The sequence below is a fragment of the Cetorhinus maximus genome, chromosome 16, assembly GCF_964194155.1.
Source record: "Cetorhinus maximus chromosome 16, sCetMax3.hap1.1, whole genome shotgun sequence".
In the NCBI taxonomy this organism is placed as follows: Eukaryota; Metazoa; Chordata; class Chondrichthyes; order Lamniformes; family Cetorhinidae; genus Cetorhinus; species Cetorhinus maximus.
In genome coordinates this window covers 61,877,587-61,893,184 of record NC_135894.1, presented here as the reverse complement: position 1 = coordinate 61,893,184, position 15,598 = coordinate 61,877,587, and the positions used below count along the sequence as shown (strand labels likewise).

The 15,598-nt window shown below is 40.2% G+C and overlaps 1 protein-coding gene across 2 annotated transcripts in view; it reads right to left on the bottom strand.

Moving 5' to 3' along the window:
• Positions 1–4,422: 4,422 nt before the first annotated feature.
• Positions 4,423–15,598, bottom strand: part of LOC144691614 (glutamate receptor ionotropic, kainate 1) — a 378,270-nt gene continuing 367,094 nt past the window's right edge. Inside the window, exons 16-17 of one of the 2 annotated variants that reach the window (XM_078559884.1) lie at positions 15,431–15,595; positions 5,373–5,471 (exon numbers count right to left, since the gene is read on the bottom strand). In XM_078559884.1, coding sequence (XP_078416010.1) covers positions 15,446–15,595 — 150 coding nt within the window. In that variant the 3' untranslated portion in view covers positions 5,373–5,471; positions 15,431–15,445. Of the gene's footprint in view, positions 5,472–15,430; positions 15,596–15,598 lie in introns of both variants that reach the window. The other variant, XM_078559883.1, reaches the window with a different exon arrangement.

Sequence of the window (15,598 nt, the reverse complement as noted above, 5' to 3'; positions counted from 1 at the left end):
AGAAAACATCGTGGATGCAGTTCATATGAATTTTTTAAAAGTATTTGATAAGCTGCCATATGGAAAATTTAACAAAGCTAATAGAACACACAATTCAAAGGATTGTGACAATATGGATAAAAAGATAGCTGGACAGAAGAAAGCAAAGACTATGGATTAAAGGAAATATCTTTGATTGGAAAGTTAGGTGAGTGATGCTCATAGATGTTTGTGTTTGTCACACTCTTAATATTTTCGTGAATGATCGGAACTGACAAATGGGCCAGGATTTTCCGTTTGTCAGGCGGGCACGGCAGGAGTGGGTGGGGGGGGTGGTTGCGGAGCTGACAGCTGCCCGCGATCGGCTCTGCACCATGATTTCACGTGGGTGGGCCAGTTAAGGTCCGCCCTGTGTGGATTGCGAGCGGTAGCACTGAGCGCTACCTGTGCAGGCGAGGGGAGGAGGGAGAGTCGGGTGATGCGCCATTTACGTGCATAATCTCCCTGAGGCACGGAGCTGCCTCACGGAGATTGAAGTGCTTTTTAAAAAAACAAATACATTAAAAATTTAATGAAACATGCCCCCTCATGTGACTGAGATGGGACATGTTTTTATTTTTCAAAGAAAGTTTTTATTTAATTTGTAAAAGCTTTAGGAAACCTCATCCCGCTCGTGGTTAATAGGCCTATCAATTATCGGCAGGCATGCAGCCGATTCCGGCGCGCGCCCGCCGAACGAAACATTGCGCGACTTCGCAATGACATCGGGACACATGCCCGACGTCACCGTGCGTCATTTATCGTCCCGGTGTGTCGGGCACACACCCGCACGCTGAATGGAAAATTCTGCCCATGATCAGAACACTATTGAAATTCACTGGGGGTTATGACAAATTGTGGAAAGGATTGTAAAGGACCACAGGAGGTCATGGATAGAAATAAATGGTATATTGTATTTTTAAACCCTCAGAATGCCCACAATGCTTTACAGTCAACTAATTGCTGCTTTTTGAAGTGTAGTTATTGTAGGTAAATAAAGAAGTGAATTTGCACACAGCAAGGCCTCTCAAACATCAATGAAATCATTGACCAGTGTTAAGGCCAGATTAGGTAGGGTGAACTGACTCCTTGCTGTGTCTCGCTCCTAGGTTGCTTATAACAAAGTCTGAATTTAAGTAGGAGGTGATATCGCCAATTCAATATATATTCTTAACTGCATGTAGCTCAGTGTAAGAAATAAGCCAGCCAGGTTATTTAAGTTAACAAGTAAAGAATTAGATTTATTGCTAAAACTCACTCAGGCAAAGATGTAGAAATTATTGACAAAAGGTTTAACATGTACAAATATGTCCAACTACCCACTAATGCAAAAACAACAAACATACAATACCCACCCCACCCCTCCTAAGCATGCAAAACAAAAATTAAACTCTGTGGATTATCAGTTCTTAAAACATGGCCAAGTGAAAATTAAAATCAGAAAAAAGATATTCACAGATTGTCCAGATACTTGTTTACAGTTGAAGGGTCACTTTCCACAGTAGCTGCTGGTGCTTGGATTTCTCACTGGAACAGTCATGGCTGGCTGGTTCCCTTTTCTCTTGCAGACAATGGTGTTGATTCAGAATCCTCTTTTAACAACTCTTGGTTTGTGGCAATGAGGTCGTCTGTGGGTTTTCATCTCACAAACAGCTCAGCTTCAATGAGACAGGTTTCAGGGAAAGACAGGGGGAAGGCTGTTTCCCCTTCAATCCCTGTGACAGTCCATCTCTGACTATTAGTTCAAATCCAGTATATTTTACACCCAAAAGCTGGGTCATGTGACCTCTCTCTGGTTTCAGTTTTGGCTTATCTTGACCACTGTCTCTGAGAGCTCTCCAAAAAGCAGCTTGTGCCTGTCCTGTAGTGGGACTCAGACCTCGAACTTCTGGCTCAGGTGTAGGGACATTACCCACTGTGCCACAAAATCTCTGTTAGTCAGCACAAGTAAACAAAGCCAAAATAAATCTTTGTTTTTTTCTTATTGTGCATAGTTTTGGATGTGGCAAAAAAAAACCAACAATGACTGATGTTGGTCGAACAGTAAAAGCATCAGTAGGAACTGAGCCAGCCAGACTGAAAAACCCTGCTGTTGATAACTGTCTCATGGTAGAGGTTGTGGGGACAGTGCAGGGGTGGGGGTGAATGGGTGGTGGGTCACAGCCTAGTGTTAAGGGATGGAGGGATGCTGCAGTGCATTTTTTAGGTCATGCATTTTGCAGCCACTGTGTGGTGGGCAGTGTAAATATTGTGTCCAGTGCCAAGGGCACTGGTCAAATGAACTATCCTGTTTCTTGTTCTAGATGATGTCAAGCTGCTTGAGTTTTGTCGAGGCTGTATTAATCCAGGCATGTGAGGAGTACTCTATCAGACTTCTGACTTAAGCCTTATAGATACAGGTTAGCCATTGAGGAGCTGGGAGGTGAGGTGTTTGTCACTGAGTACCCAGCCCGTGTCCTGCTGTTCTAGCTATGTTGTTTATATGGTTAGTGTAGTTAAGCTTTTGATCAGTAGTGACCCACAAGCTGCTTATGCTAGGGAATTCTGCCTAGAGGCTGTTAAAGGTCAAGTGCAGATGGTTGGGCTTCCTTTTGTTTGGCATTGTCATTACCTGGCACTTAATGTGGAACAAATGCTACCTGCCTTAGTCTGGATATTATCCTAGGTCCTGCGATTGGCCAGCATGGGTTGTTTCATTATTGGATGAGTTTTGGATGGAGCTGAATGCTGGAATCATCAGTAAACAGCCACATTCATGATCTTATGATAGAAGGAAGGTCATTGATGAAGTAATTGAAGATGCTAGGGCCAAAGGTGCTTCCTTGAAGAACTCTTGCAATGATGTCCTGGGGTCCAACAACCACTTACACCTTCCTTTGTGTCGAGGATGACTTGAATCATTGGGGTGTTAACCAATGACTCCAGTTATACTCAGGCTCCATACTGCCCTGCTCAGTTGAATACTACTTTGATGTCAAAGACAACTAATCATCACCTCTCAATGGAGTAAAAGATCTTTCTATGACCTGTAACTTTCTTTAATTTTGATTTTACTGCATGAACATAGATCAAATTAATAAAAATAAACTTTCTACTCCAAGTCAAGGGGAGAGATGTTGACATTCATGCTCAGAGATTACCACAATATTAATATCTGGCGAATATCAAAAGTTGGCAGCTCAACTGTAAGCTAAAGTGTTTGCTTTATAAGCTGACTCCATATGCACAGATGGTTATGCTACACTATGGCTTGAATCTTCTGAGGAGAGACAATCACCATCAGATTGCTGCTCCTCTCCTTTCTGTACCATACTGGAGCTCCACACTTCTGGCCAGGTCTTCCAATCCCAGCTTCTTCAGAAATGCGAAGTGGTCTTCCATTGAACTACTTACCCATAGCACAGGATCGTCAGGGGGAAGACAAGCCACGCCCCATTTTTAAGGCACTGGCTTCCATATTCAATAACAGACAGAAAAACTTTGGGATATTTAAACAGATTTTCAGTGTATTAATGAATGAGTGAATGGATGAGTGGATGGGTGAATGTGTAGGTGTGTAAGTGGGTAAAGTGGGTGAGGTAAGTGGGTAGGGTGGGTGAGGAAAGTGGGAAGGGTGGGTGAGATGGGTGGATAAGTGGGTAGGATTGCAGCTGGGTAGTGTGATAGGTGGGTAGCATGGCATCTAGGTAGGCTGGCATCTGGGTAGGGTGGTAGGTGATTAGGGTGATAAGTGGGTTGAGTGGCAGCTGGGGAGGGTGGCAGTGTGGCAGGTGGGTATGATGACACCTAGGTATGGTGGCAGGTGGGTGAGTTGGGTAGGTGGGTGAATGGGAATGTGGGTCCAGGGGTAGTTGGGTCGGGGGGGATTTTCGGGGTGACTTTTAACTGCTCTCCCAAATTTTCCCATCCCACCCGCAATGATGCCCGCCGGTGTCAGGGCCAGAAAATCCCGCCCTTAGTCCCTTGAGCGGAAAATTCCAGATGAAGTGTGCATCGTGCATGCTATGTCCATTTCTACCAAGCAGTGAGTGGCTGCCCCACAAAGGGACCTGAATTTTTTTTGATGGGGAGGGGGTGGCCAAGAAGTGCACTTGTGCTGCACCCCTCCAGGACCACCTCATCTCCCTCCCCTTCCCCATCATTCTGGTCTACTGGTTGACTCATTGTAAAAGCCAGCTAATTTCCTATCCTCCCACTACAGGAGAATTGCTCTGGATTGCCCATTTGGTGTCCACAGCTCATCAACTACTAAGGGCTGAACTTGTAAATAATTCGGGCTTCCCAACATTGGCCACTGTTCAACAAATGGCCTCCTTCTGTGTTGCATTATTCTAGGATCCTGAGTGTTCGTTCATTAAAATAATATTGAGATAGCACAACTGTTGAAAAGTCATTGTGTTTTTTTTTATTCAGGAAACAAGTAAAAACAGATTGAATCAAGGCTTAAATGGCAGAAACACCAAAACTCAAAACCGGTCATTCGTAGTCCCTCTGAACTCTTATGCATCTAAACTTAAGAAACATTAACTAAGCAGAGTAGCTGAGCAAATATGTAATTTGCTTGTACATTATTTACAAGTTCCCTCTATGAAGTAAATTCCAATGAACCACCAGACCTAGTTATTACAAAGTAAAGTTTCCAACTGAACCATTTGTGATGTGGCATATATCCCAGAGCCAGGGCAGTGAACATCCAGATCATTCTGCTTCAGGTGAAAAAGGAGAGGAGGTTGCACTTAGCAAACATCATGATGGAGATCTAGGATCCCGAGTTCCAAGATCTTGTGGAAGAGTGATCGAACAAGAGGAGTGAGCTCAGCAGGAAATTGTATAATTTAAAATTGTGAAATCTTCTTGTTTAATAGACAGTTTGAAGCAGTTGTAATGGGGTGGTAGTGGTTAGGTAAGAGAAAAATGTAATCTTTATTATGTTTACCTATTTATACTTCAATAAACTCATTTACTTGAACATTAAAGCACAGAGAGAAAATTCCTTACAATGGCTTCTAGCGCTCAGAGGTACTTGCAAGAAACTAAGCTCTCAGTTGCAGTGTCCCTTTATATGGTATTATCAGTTACAACCCCACTTTTGCAACTGAAAAAAAAGACTAATCACAACATTTTTCACATTTTCTTCATTTGATTATTTAGAAAAAAAATCAGTATAAAGTGTCTCTCAATCCCAACATGTTTCCTGTCAGGAAGTTTAATAATCCACAATCTTGTCCATGAGGTAAACAGTATGATTGCAGGTAGCATCAAGGAGTGTTATCTGCTGAGAGTACAGTTGCCGAACTTCATGTTATAGTCTCTTTTCGTATAATTCGCCTTTGATGACACATGAGGATGCTTGACAGCCCATATTTTCTTCTGGTTCTGGAATTTTTGTTGAGTTTTTTGTGACACCTAAGTGAAATTCGAAGCTCCTCGATCACTGTGCTGAACGTAAAGCACTAGGAAATAAGAGCATGAACAAATTCTTTGTACTGGGCATCACTATATAAAATATTGCAAGTTTTATGTCTGTACACACTTCCTGTCAACCCGTTCATTATAAATTTCCTTACCCATATTTTTAATGGAAAGTGCCGATGTAAAGTTGTCACCACCGGTGATGGCATGGATGTGTATGTTCCTCAGCCTGATACTGCAGAAAAACCCTTGGTCATAACTCGCCATGTGCAGTGCCACAGAAGGTTGACCAGTAATCTTATATTTCATGTAAAATATGATTTATTAACGATGCTGTACACTGGAGTGAGCCTTAGCTTAGTAATAGTATTCACACCTCTGAATCAGAAGATTATGGGATCAAGCCCCATTCAAGCCAAGAGTTCTGGTCTCTGACTAGTGGGATGATATCCAATGGATACTTGTATCCAGTGGGAGTTGGGTGGTAAGCAGTGTTCCCTTAAAAATTTTGTTATTACACACGTTCAGTTTTTCTCAATACGGTGTCTCTTTAAATCTTTGTGCCTGTGGGTCACCTTCCAGGCTGCCGTGTAGCTGCAGATGTGCGTAGCTTAGTGGGAACATTGGTGGCCTCTCCCCCTGCACCGCCCCACCCCCCGACCCCTCGTCTCGCATTGTATGTAGCCAGTACCTCAGGACAGGCTAAAGCAGTCTGTGTTATGGAAACATCCCAGAGCATGTCCTGCCAGATGTAAAAGAAGAAATAGCCCATAATTAAAAATTCTGAAATATACTCAGTAATCCTCAGTACTACAGAAATAGATAGGCACAAATTGATGTAATGCCCCTTGGTTCGTACGATTCATCATTAAGAAGAAAAGCCAATTCTTCTCATCTAAACCGGCGGAGGCTAAATATGGCCAACTTTTTAACTTGCAATCTGCAATTATAATCACAGTTCAAATTCTCTGAGGTTCTAACCTTGGGGGAATAACATTTTTTTTCTACAAATATACTTCCAAAGTCACTGAACTCTGATTACTTTATGTACCTGTTCAGCAATCTTGCCAATATGACCCAGACACATCTAAGTGTATGTCATTGATCCTATCTGTGATTTTTTTTGCCAAACCTGCCATATTCACCCTCAAAGACATTCATTATCTAAATATATATGAATACTGTAGTTATTCTATAATGTGCAAGACAGTATGTCCCAGAAGTCATGGGCCCTACTTTATTCTTAGTTTGTTTCAGAAAAAGAAGATAATGTTGGAATGAAGCAAATAATACGAAGACTAGTTCTGCGCAAACTTCATATTTTTAGATGAAGTAATGCAGAGCAACATTTATTTTTGACATTATAGTATCTCCTAATGTTCTTGCTAGTAGTGGTTAGCCACCCATTGTGTGCTATGCTCCTGGAACAGAAAAGTGGCACAGCAGAAAATACCCCCACATAAGCCAAAGCTGATACATTTGACAGTGCTAGGAGACATGCTTGGGCAATACAGGAGGCTGTCTCCCTTGGCCTGTTTGCCCTCCCCATCGTGGCCCCGGGAAAACTTGAGTATGAATGTCAGAAAAAAAACTTGGACTTATTCTGATACTTGGTTGAGAATTTTGTCTTGCAGTATACTAGATTGCTTTAAACAGGAATATTAAATTGTGTTAAAAGTAGAGATTATAACAATGAACAAGTGGTGTGAGAATACATTTTTATTCAACTATAATCTTATTTACTAAAACAATGTTAAGGTACTTACATTACTTAAAATATTAATTACTCATTATCATTACCTCAATTATGTTCTTCATTTCTACACAGGATTTGTATCAGTGTAGAGTTAAGTGAGCCAATAAGGAAGCAAATCCAAACAGCAGGGAACCAATTCAGAATAAAATAGGGCCCATGACTTCTGGGACATACTGTCTGGCACATTTTAGAATAACTACAGTATTCATATATATTTAGGTAATGAATGTCTTTAAGGATGAATATGGCAGGGTTGGCAAAAAAAAAATCACAGATAGGATCAATGACATACACTTAGATGTGGCTGGGTCATATTGGTAAGATTGCTGAACAAGTGCATAAAGCAATCAGAGTTCAGTGACTTTGGAAGTATATTTGTAGAAAAAAAGTGTTATTCCCCCAAGGTTAGAATCTCAGAGAATTTGAACTGTGATTATAATTGCAGATTGCAGATTAAAAGGTTGGCCATATTTAGCCTCCGCCGGTTTAGATGAGAAGAATTGGCTTTTCTTCTTAATGATGAATCGTACGAACCAAGGGGCATTACATCAATTTGTGCCTATCTATTTCTGTAGTACTGAGGATTACTGAGGATATTTCAGAATTTTTAATTATTTTTTATTCATGTGAATTAACGAATTAAAGATAATGAAAGTCTGAGCATGGCTGCAGCAGAAGCCCTTATTTACCAAGAAAAGTTAAAGTTAGTGGTCTATTTTTCATAAACCTCGAAGTTGTATAACGAAATGTGTGTTGTATAATGGGAGATCGTTTTGGAAACCTGTCTTCAGATCAGTGGGATTGAGTAATTATCTCCACAAAACAGCCTGCCTCTTTTCTATGGACCATAGTGTACAATAATGATGATTTGTTTCAATATAAAGTAGGTGGCATGATTATCCATGCATTTATTACAATATCTCTCTCAGGAGAAAGAACACAATCCAACGAGAAAATGTTAGCTATCAAAATTGGCATTCTTGTGGAAAGACTTGGAACTTGACACTCTCAAATGTAAAGAAATAGTCTGTTTATAAATTAAATCTGGTAATAGCACACTAACATGCTTGACTCAGGTGGTGGCCCTTTTGTTTCTGAAGCAGAAGTTTGTGTTTCAAACAGCATTCTAGGGACTGACCGTAGAAAAAGCTAATATTCTAGTTCGGCACTGAGGGAGCGTCAGAAAAGCTGGGCGAGATTTTAACTCATTCAAAACCCACTCGCATGCACAAGAGTTAAAATCGAGTCAATCATCTTTCAGGTATTATGTTAAATTGATGACATCCCTGGCTGTTCAGGTGGCTATAAAGGACCCCACAGTGTTTTTAAATAGGAGCAGGGCATCATTCAGGTGTTATGGCTAATATTCTGCAACCATAAAACTGATTAATTAGTGGGCAATTTCATTTGTTGGAACTTCTTCTGTATGGAAATTGGCTGCTGCATTTCCTTACATAACAGCAGTGACTACACGTGAAAAATAATGATGGTAGTGAAGCAGTCTGGGACATTATAGATATGCTATTAAGTGCAGGTTCTTTCTTTAACATTGACTAAAACATCTATCAGAAGGGCAACAAATGAATCTAAAGAAGAGGATAGCATAAATTAGGCAAGACAATGGGAAAAGCAATTTTTGTTGCATTGGGAGTCAAGGATCAGTCAGGATACAAATATAATCATTCCAGGATTACTTGGGGACATTTATAAATGATGACAAAGGCATTGCAGAAAAGCTGAACAGAAACATTGTTTTGTTTTTAATTATGTCAAAGTTTCATGTGCCCTTTGCTTAGTAGATATGGCTAAATGAGATAACAAAAGGATAGGTGGTAGTTAAATTTAAAGGACATTAGAAAGAAAATTGGCAGGTTTAATTTATCCTAGGGTAAAATTTTTAGCTCAGCGGGTGGGCGGGCGCGTGCTCGATCTGACCGAGCGTAATATGATGTGTGATGACGTCGGGTGTGCATCCTGACATCATTGCGCACTTGGGCGATATTTCGGTCGGTTGGCGCACACCGTAGTTGGCAGTGTGCCCGCCGACAATTAAAAGGGCTATTAAGGCCATTAAAAAGTTAATTAAAAGAAACTTTTCGCTGCCCGTCCAACCTTGTGTGCGGGCAGGCAAAAAGGCCAAGTGGCCTTTGCATTTTTTTGGAAACCTCATCCACGGGTGGGATGAGGTCTCCAAAAGCAAATAAAAATGAAATAAAAACTTTATTTTTTCATTAATAACATGTCCCTGCTCATCTGACAGAATCACATGAGGGGACATGTTTCATAACATTTATAACATCTTTAATTAAAAATAAAAAATCAGTTCATCTCCCTGACACAGCTCTCTGCCTCAGGGTGATTATATAGCGCACACTGGTGCGCATGTGTGAAGTTTGCGCTTGCCCTGCCGTCCTCCTCCCCCTGCCTGCACAGACAGCGCTGAGTGCTGCCACTTGTGTTTCATGCTGGGCGGGCCTTAATTGGCCTGCCAGCGCGAACTTGCCTTCTGGGCCCAATCGTGTGAGGCGGTTGGTTTCCCAACCCCTCCCGCCTGCCCCCACTGAGCCCGCACGCCAAGGGCAAAATTCTGCCCCTAGAGTGTGAAAACAAACGATAGAAGCCTTATAATGGCTCCCTGGTGGATATTTTCAATAGCTCACTTAGATCTGCCAGATGATTAGAGCAAAGTACATGTAGTCTCCTTACTCAAAAAAAGGGATTTAAGTCAAAACTGGAGGAGTATGGTCCAGTGAATCTAATCTTAATTGGGCAAGTATTTGAGCATTTCGAAATATGAGATTTTTGTGGATATACTCCTGACCCCACAACAATATTTTAATCTGCTGTTGACCTGTGCAAAGCTGCTTTCCTCCGATCCCAGTTAGGAGGTGGGGCAGTAAGGTGTTATATGGAAGTGAAATCTGTCAAAGATGGGCTGAGGACATATGAGCTTGATGGGCTTTTGTTGCCCTCGACATATATATAAATAATTTTATTTTCAAGATACTGAAAGGTGATCCCCCATTCTTCAATTTGCATAAGTAAGTCCAATCATCTTTTATCTTTAGAGTCACATGAATTCTGCTGCTTTACCTGACTCAAAATATAAGTAGTACAACTTATAGGAGTTAAGAAAACAATTAGAACCCATCCAACAAATATGCCAAAGAGTCATTACAGCGCAGCATGGGGTTACTTGGCTGATTAAATCCATGCCAGCTCCCTGTAAAATAGTCCAATCAGTCCCAGCCCCTCCCACCCCAGTAGCCATGTAAGTGTATTTCCCTCAAGTGCCTACCCAAGTTCCTTTTGAAATCATTCGTCGTCTCCACTTCCACCATCCTTGGAGGCAGCAAGTTCCAGGTCATTATCAATTGTTGCATAAAAAGGTCTTCCTCATATTTCCCCTGTATATTTTACCCAAAACAATAAATCTGTGTCCCCATCCCTTGTATCAGTGGCTAATGCGAACAGTTTTTATTTGTCTACCTATCTAAGCTCGTCATAATTTTGTACACCTCAATAAAATCTCACCTCAATATTTCTGTTCTAAGGAGAACAACCCCAGCTTCTCTAAACTAATCTTTCAAGCGAATTCTCTCTTCTCTGGAACTATTTTGGTAAATTTCCTTTTCACCCTCTTCAGGGCATCCACATTCTTTCTAAATTGTGGGACTAGAACTGGAAGCAATACCTCTGTTAGACTCTGTTGTAGTCTAACTAGAGCTTTATAAAGGTTCAGCACAAATTTCCTGCTTTTGTTCTCTCTACCTCTTTTTATGAAGCCCAAGACCCCATATGTTTAGCTAATTACTCTCTTGAAATGTCCTGCCACTACCATGATCTGTGCACATGAGATCCAAAGTCCTTCTGTCCTTACATACATGTTAAACTGTGCCATTAAATATGTATTGTCTCTCCCTATTCCTTCTACCAAAATATATCACCTCACACTTCTCTGTACTAAATTCCAACTGCCACTTGTCTGCCCATTCTACCAGCCTATTTATGTCCCGCTACAGTCGATTTATACCATTCTCACTGTTTGCCATACCTCCAAGTTTGGTATCATTGGCAAATTTTGAAATTTTACTTTATTCCAATATCCAAGTCATTTATTATGCATCAAAAAAGTGCTGGTCCTAGCACTGACCCATGGAGAACACCATATCGTCTATATGAAAAATAATCATTTACCACACCTCGCTGCTTTCTGTCCTTGAGTCAAATTTTTATCCAAGCTGACACTGACCCTCCTATATCATGAGCTTCAATTTTGTGAACCAGTCTTTTATGTGATACTTTGTAAAATACTTTCTAAAATCCATATCGAGTACATCCACTGCATTTATCACCCTTCTCTGACACTTCATTCAAATATTCAATTAGATTAGTCAAACACAATTTGCCTTTTACAAATCCATGATGGCTCTCCTTAATTAACTCAAACCTCTCCAAATGCCTGTTGATTTTTTCCCTGATTGTTGTTTCTAACAACTTACCCACCGCTGACTGGCCTGCAGTCACTAGGAATGTCCTTAAACCCTTTCTTGAACAAAGGTATTACATTAGCCAATCTCCAATCTCTTGGGATTACCGTGTATCTCAGGAAGATTGGAAGATTATGGCAAATCCTCACGCTATCTTCACCCTCATTTTCTTTAGTAACCTCAGATGCAAACCATTTGGACCAGGCAATTTATTCACTCTAAGCATAGCCAGCCTTTCCAGTACATGCTTCCAATCAATTTTCACCCCATCCATTACCTCTACCATCTCCACTTCTACTGATATTTTGCCAGCATCCTCTTCCCAAGTATACATTAATATAAAGTTCTCATTAAATATTCTAGCATTGCCCTGTGTCTCTAAGCATATTTCACCCTCTTTGTCTCTAGTAGGACTCCTCCACCTTTTACTACCTGCTTACTATTTACATGCCAGTAGAAGAGTTTTGGGTTCCATTCTATTCCTATATTCCCTTTTTGCCATTCTTATTTTTCTCTTTACTGCCCCTCTCACCATATTGTGTTTGGCCTGGTTCTCGCTTGGAGAATTCAACTGAAATGCATAATGCTACCTCGTTTTTTTTGTCTCATTATATTCTCTATCTCTTGCATCATCCAAGGAGCTCTGGCTTTGTTCCCTTGCCTGTAGAAAGTAAAAATCTCATTTTAAAATTTACATTAAACATTCCTATATCTTGGAACCATGGTACAAAATGTGTCCCAATGATGACTGATGGTTCACCTGAGTACTGCTCTGTTCCTGGCCAACGGACAGAATTAAAATTTCCCCTTAATCTTCAAGCTTTACCGTGACTAATGAAATTGTACATGGTGATGAGTTTGAGTAGCTGAGGTATATGTAACCTAAGTTTTAACAGATCAACACTGCTGCCCTGTCAAATGCTGATATATGAAATCTCAGGAGGTGGCATTTTATCTAAGAGACCTTCTGATATTAATATCCATGACAATTAAATATTTTCTGCCCCAGCAATACTTGGGGCTGAGTCCTAAAACAATCTTCATGCACTTTAGACTTTCTGTCTATGAGACCATGACTTCTAGACTGCAGTACAGAGAAAGAGTCACATCTTGTGGAAGCACACTGTGGAATGAATCTATTCTGTATACTTGAGCTTCTGAATCAGTTTGATCAGATGTTCTTTGGTTTATCTTATAAAAATGGCATAAGTAGCTCTGAAAGCCATTCCTGTAGTAGGTTCCAAGGTCATCTCTTCCCTATCTACCCCCAGCTGTCGTTACAATAGTGATCACACTTCAAAAGTATGTAATTGGCTGTAAAGTGCTTTTGAATGTCTTAAGGTCATGAAAAGCTGATATTTTGTGATGAATGGAAAACTTCCACTCTATTTTTGTGTGGATATCTGTGTTGGGGATTTGGTCACTTTATGGTTGAACACACTGTAGCTCAATTTCCTCAGGCCTGTTAATGCTGAAATTTATTCAGCTTTGAATTGAAACTCCTCCCTTCTATTTCAACAATGTCACGACTGAACTAACCAACTACCTCACCATGCAATTTTGAATGGAATACATTGAAAATCTAGGACCATTTCTATTCTTGTATGGAGCTTTGTTTGCCTGCTAGTACAATGGATTGTCAGCATTCAGCTAGAGATCCCAGCTCTTCTAGAATTGGCATTGTTGATTCTTGCTGGTGGTAACTCTGGTAAAGACCATCACTATCCTCCCCAAATCATGGAAAATCTCCAGTGTTGAGGTGCTGACCAAAGCTATTGTGTCATTGGTGATTAATACTATTCCCACCAAAGCTTTGTACTCAAAATTTTGATGTGGCTCTGATGCATGTACCTTTAATGTCTTAAGTGTGCTAATGACTATTGCTAACCTAAATGGACAGATCAGTCAAGCATTTTAGCATTTGATTTCTTAAGGGATCAGAAACACCAACTCAAAGACAATTGAGCATCAATGTACCACTCCAAATGCAGATTATATTCCTGTATGCTCAAAACATTTTCCCCATCGGAATGATGATGGTAAAAAAGGAGGATAAAATGGTATTATTCAATGCACTTGATGGACTGAAGTCATTCAGAAAGGAATGTTTTCTTGGGTTTTATGATATTTCTTAGCCTTTCAAACATTACTTTTTAAGCCAGTATTTTGATCTAAAATCATGTGATGCAAAATTGCAGTCAAGTGTCAGTCACTGAAAATACTGGCTGATTGAAAGCACAAAGTGACAGGTAAAGCATTTTTTTGCATCTTTTAAATCCAGGACATGATATAAATTAAAATAAATTAAAAATCAATAACCTAAGAATTTTTAGGAACAGGAAGGTGCAATTAGCTGTGGTGTACACATCCATTTTTGATAGATCAATCTCGCCTATTTCTCCTTTCACCGGAATCACATTAAATTATCCCTTGAACACTGAACTTATATTTTCTGTTTTAGTGGTCTGCCCTACAATGTTATCACTTTTTGAGTGATGTCTTCTTGCTCCTAACATTGTGCTTGTGTTTGTGCTGGTATTCAAAACCTTCAGCATAATGATATTGTCTGAATATCTGTATTCTTTGGATAATATAATGAAAACTGTCGATATGTTGCACAGAGATTCTCATTTCTCACACTGACATTCATATGAATGTGACAGGTAACAAATGCAAAACAATGGATAAGAAAAGATTATACAGAGATTGAGTCAACTCAGAGAATGATCATGTAAGGAAAATATATACTGTGTCCTTGAAGGGCTATATTTGCTGAAAGTTCCCCTGAACTTTGGTGGTTACATATTGTCATCATCATTATTCATGATAAAGGGAAGAGAATTGTGGAAATAACTCAAACCAACAAGTAATATTGACTGTGTAGTTTGTACATCCTTATGCCATCAATTCAAACTCCCATCACATTACCTGATATTGGGCTTACATTGCAAGTAAGTAACTCTGTTGAAAATTAGTAACACTGTGAAAAGTATAAAGAGAAACATTTTTAAACCTACACTAGTTGAAGATACATACTATTCATTGTTCAATGAAAAAATGGGACATGCAGTCTTAACTTGTTGCAGCTAGTTATTGCACATGGGGTAAACTGGCAACTTGTTGAACATTTTTTCTGGAACTTTCCTCAAGAGTTCACCTGATCTACCTGTGTAATTATGGTGGAAGATCGGCAGAAACTACATGGAGGTGGTGGCCATGCCCACTGGCTGGGGAGTCCGCACGTGAACAAAATAAACTTGCAGGGATATGGGAATAGGGTGGGGGAATGGGATTGACTAGTTTACTCCACAGAGAGCCAGATGGACTCAATAGGCCAAATGGTCTCCTTCTGTGCCATAAATGACTCGATGACATGATGGGCTAAATGGCTGCATTCTATGTGCACTATGATTATTACAATTTAAATTTTGCTATCCGTCTACCTGTTTGCAAAAAAAACAAATAGCTGAAATATGCTAACTGGGCTACTATGGTTAAAATGGAATTATCCCAATTCACATTAACCACACGTTAGAAATAAATCAGTGATGCAATGATGTCATACCTTAAAGGCATCATCAGTTGAAGCAAGCTACCTTAGAAGACTTGATTTGGATGCTAAAGTAAATCCTTTAAGAACATCAACTCTGATTTATTTAGTGCAACTGCTTTGTCAACCATGTCCCTTTATTTTTCTCTGAAAGACAGCATGTATAACTGCCTCTTACTGACTGTAAGCACATTATTCACAAACCTTTCACTGCTTTGCCTAAACAGTGTGGATGGAGGACTGTGTTCGCACCCGCCTCTCCTCCCGGATTAGTTTGCCACACTCTAACTCAGTGGAAAGGGTGGTTCCAGATGTAGAGTAGGATGGATGAGTTTGCTTACATTGTGATCCATAAAAGAAACAAAAGGCCTT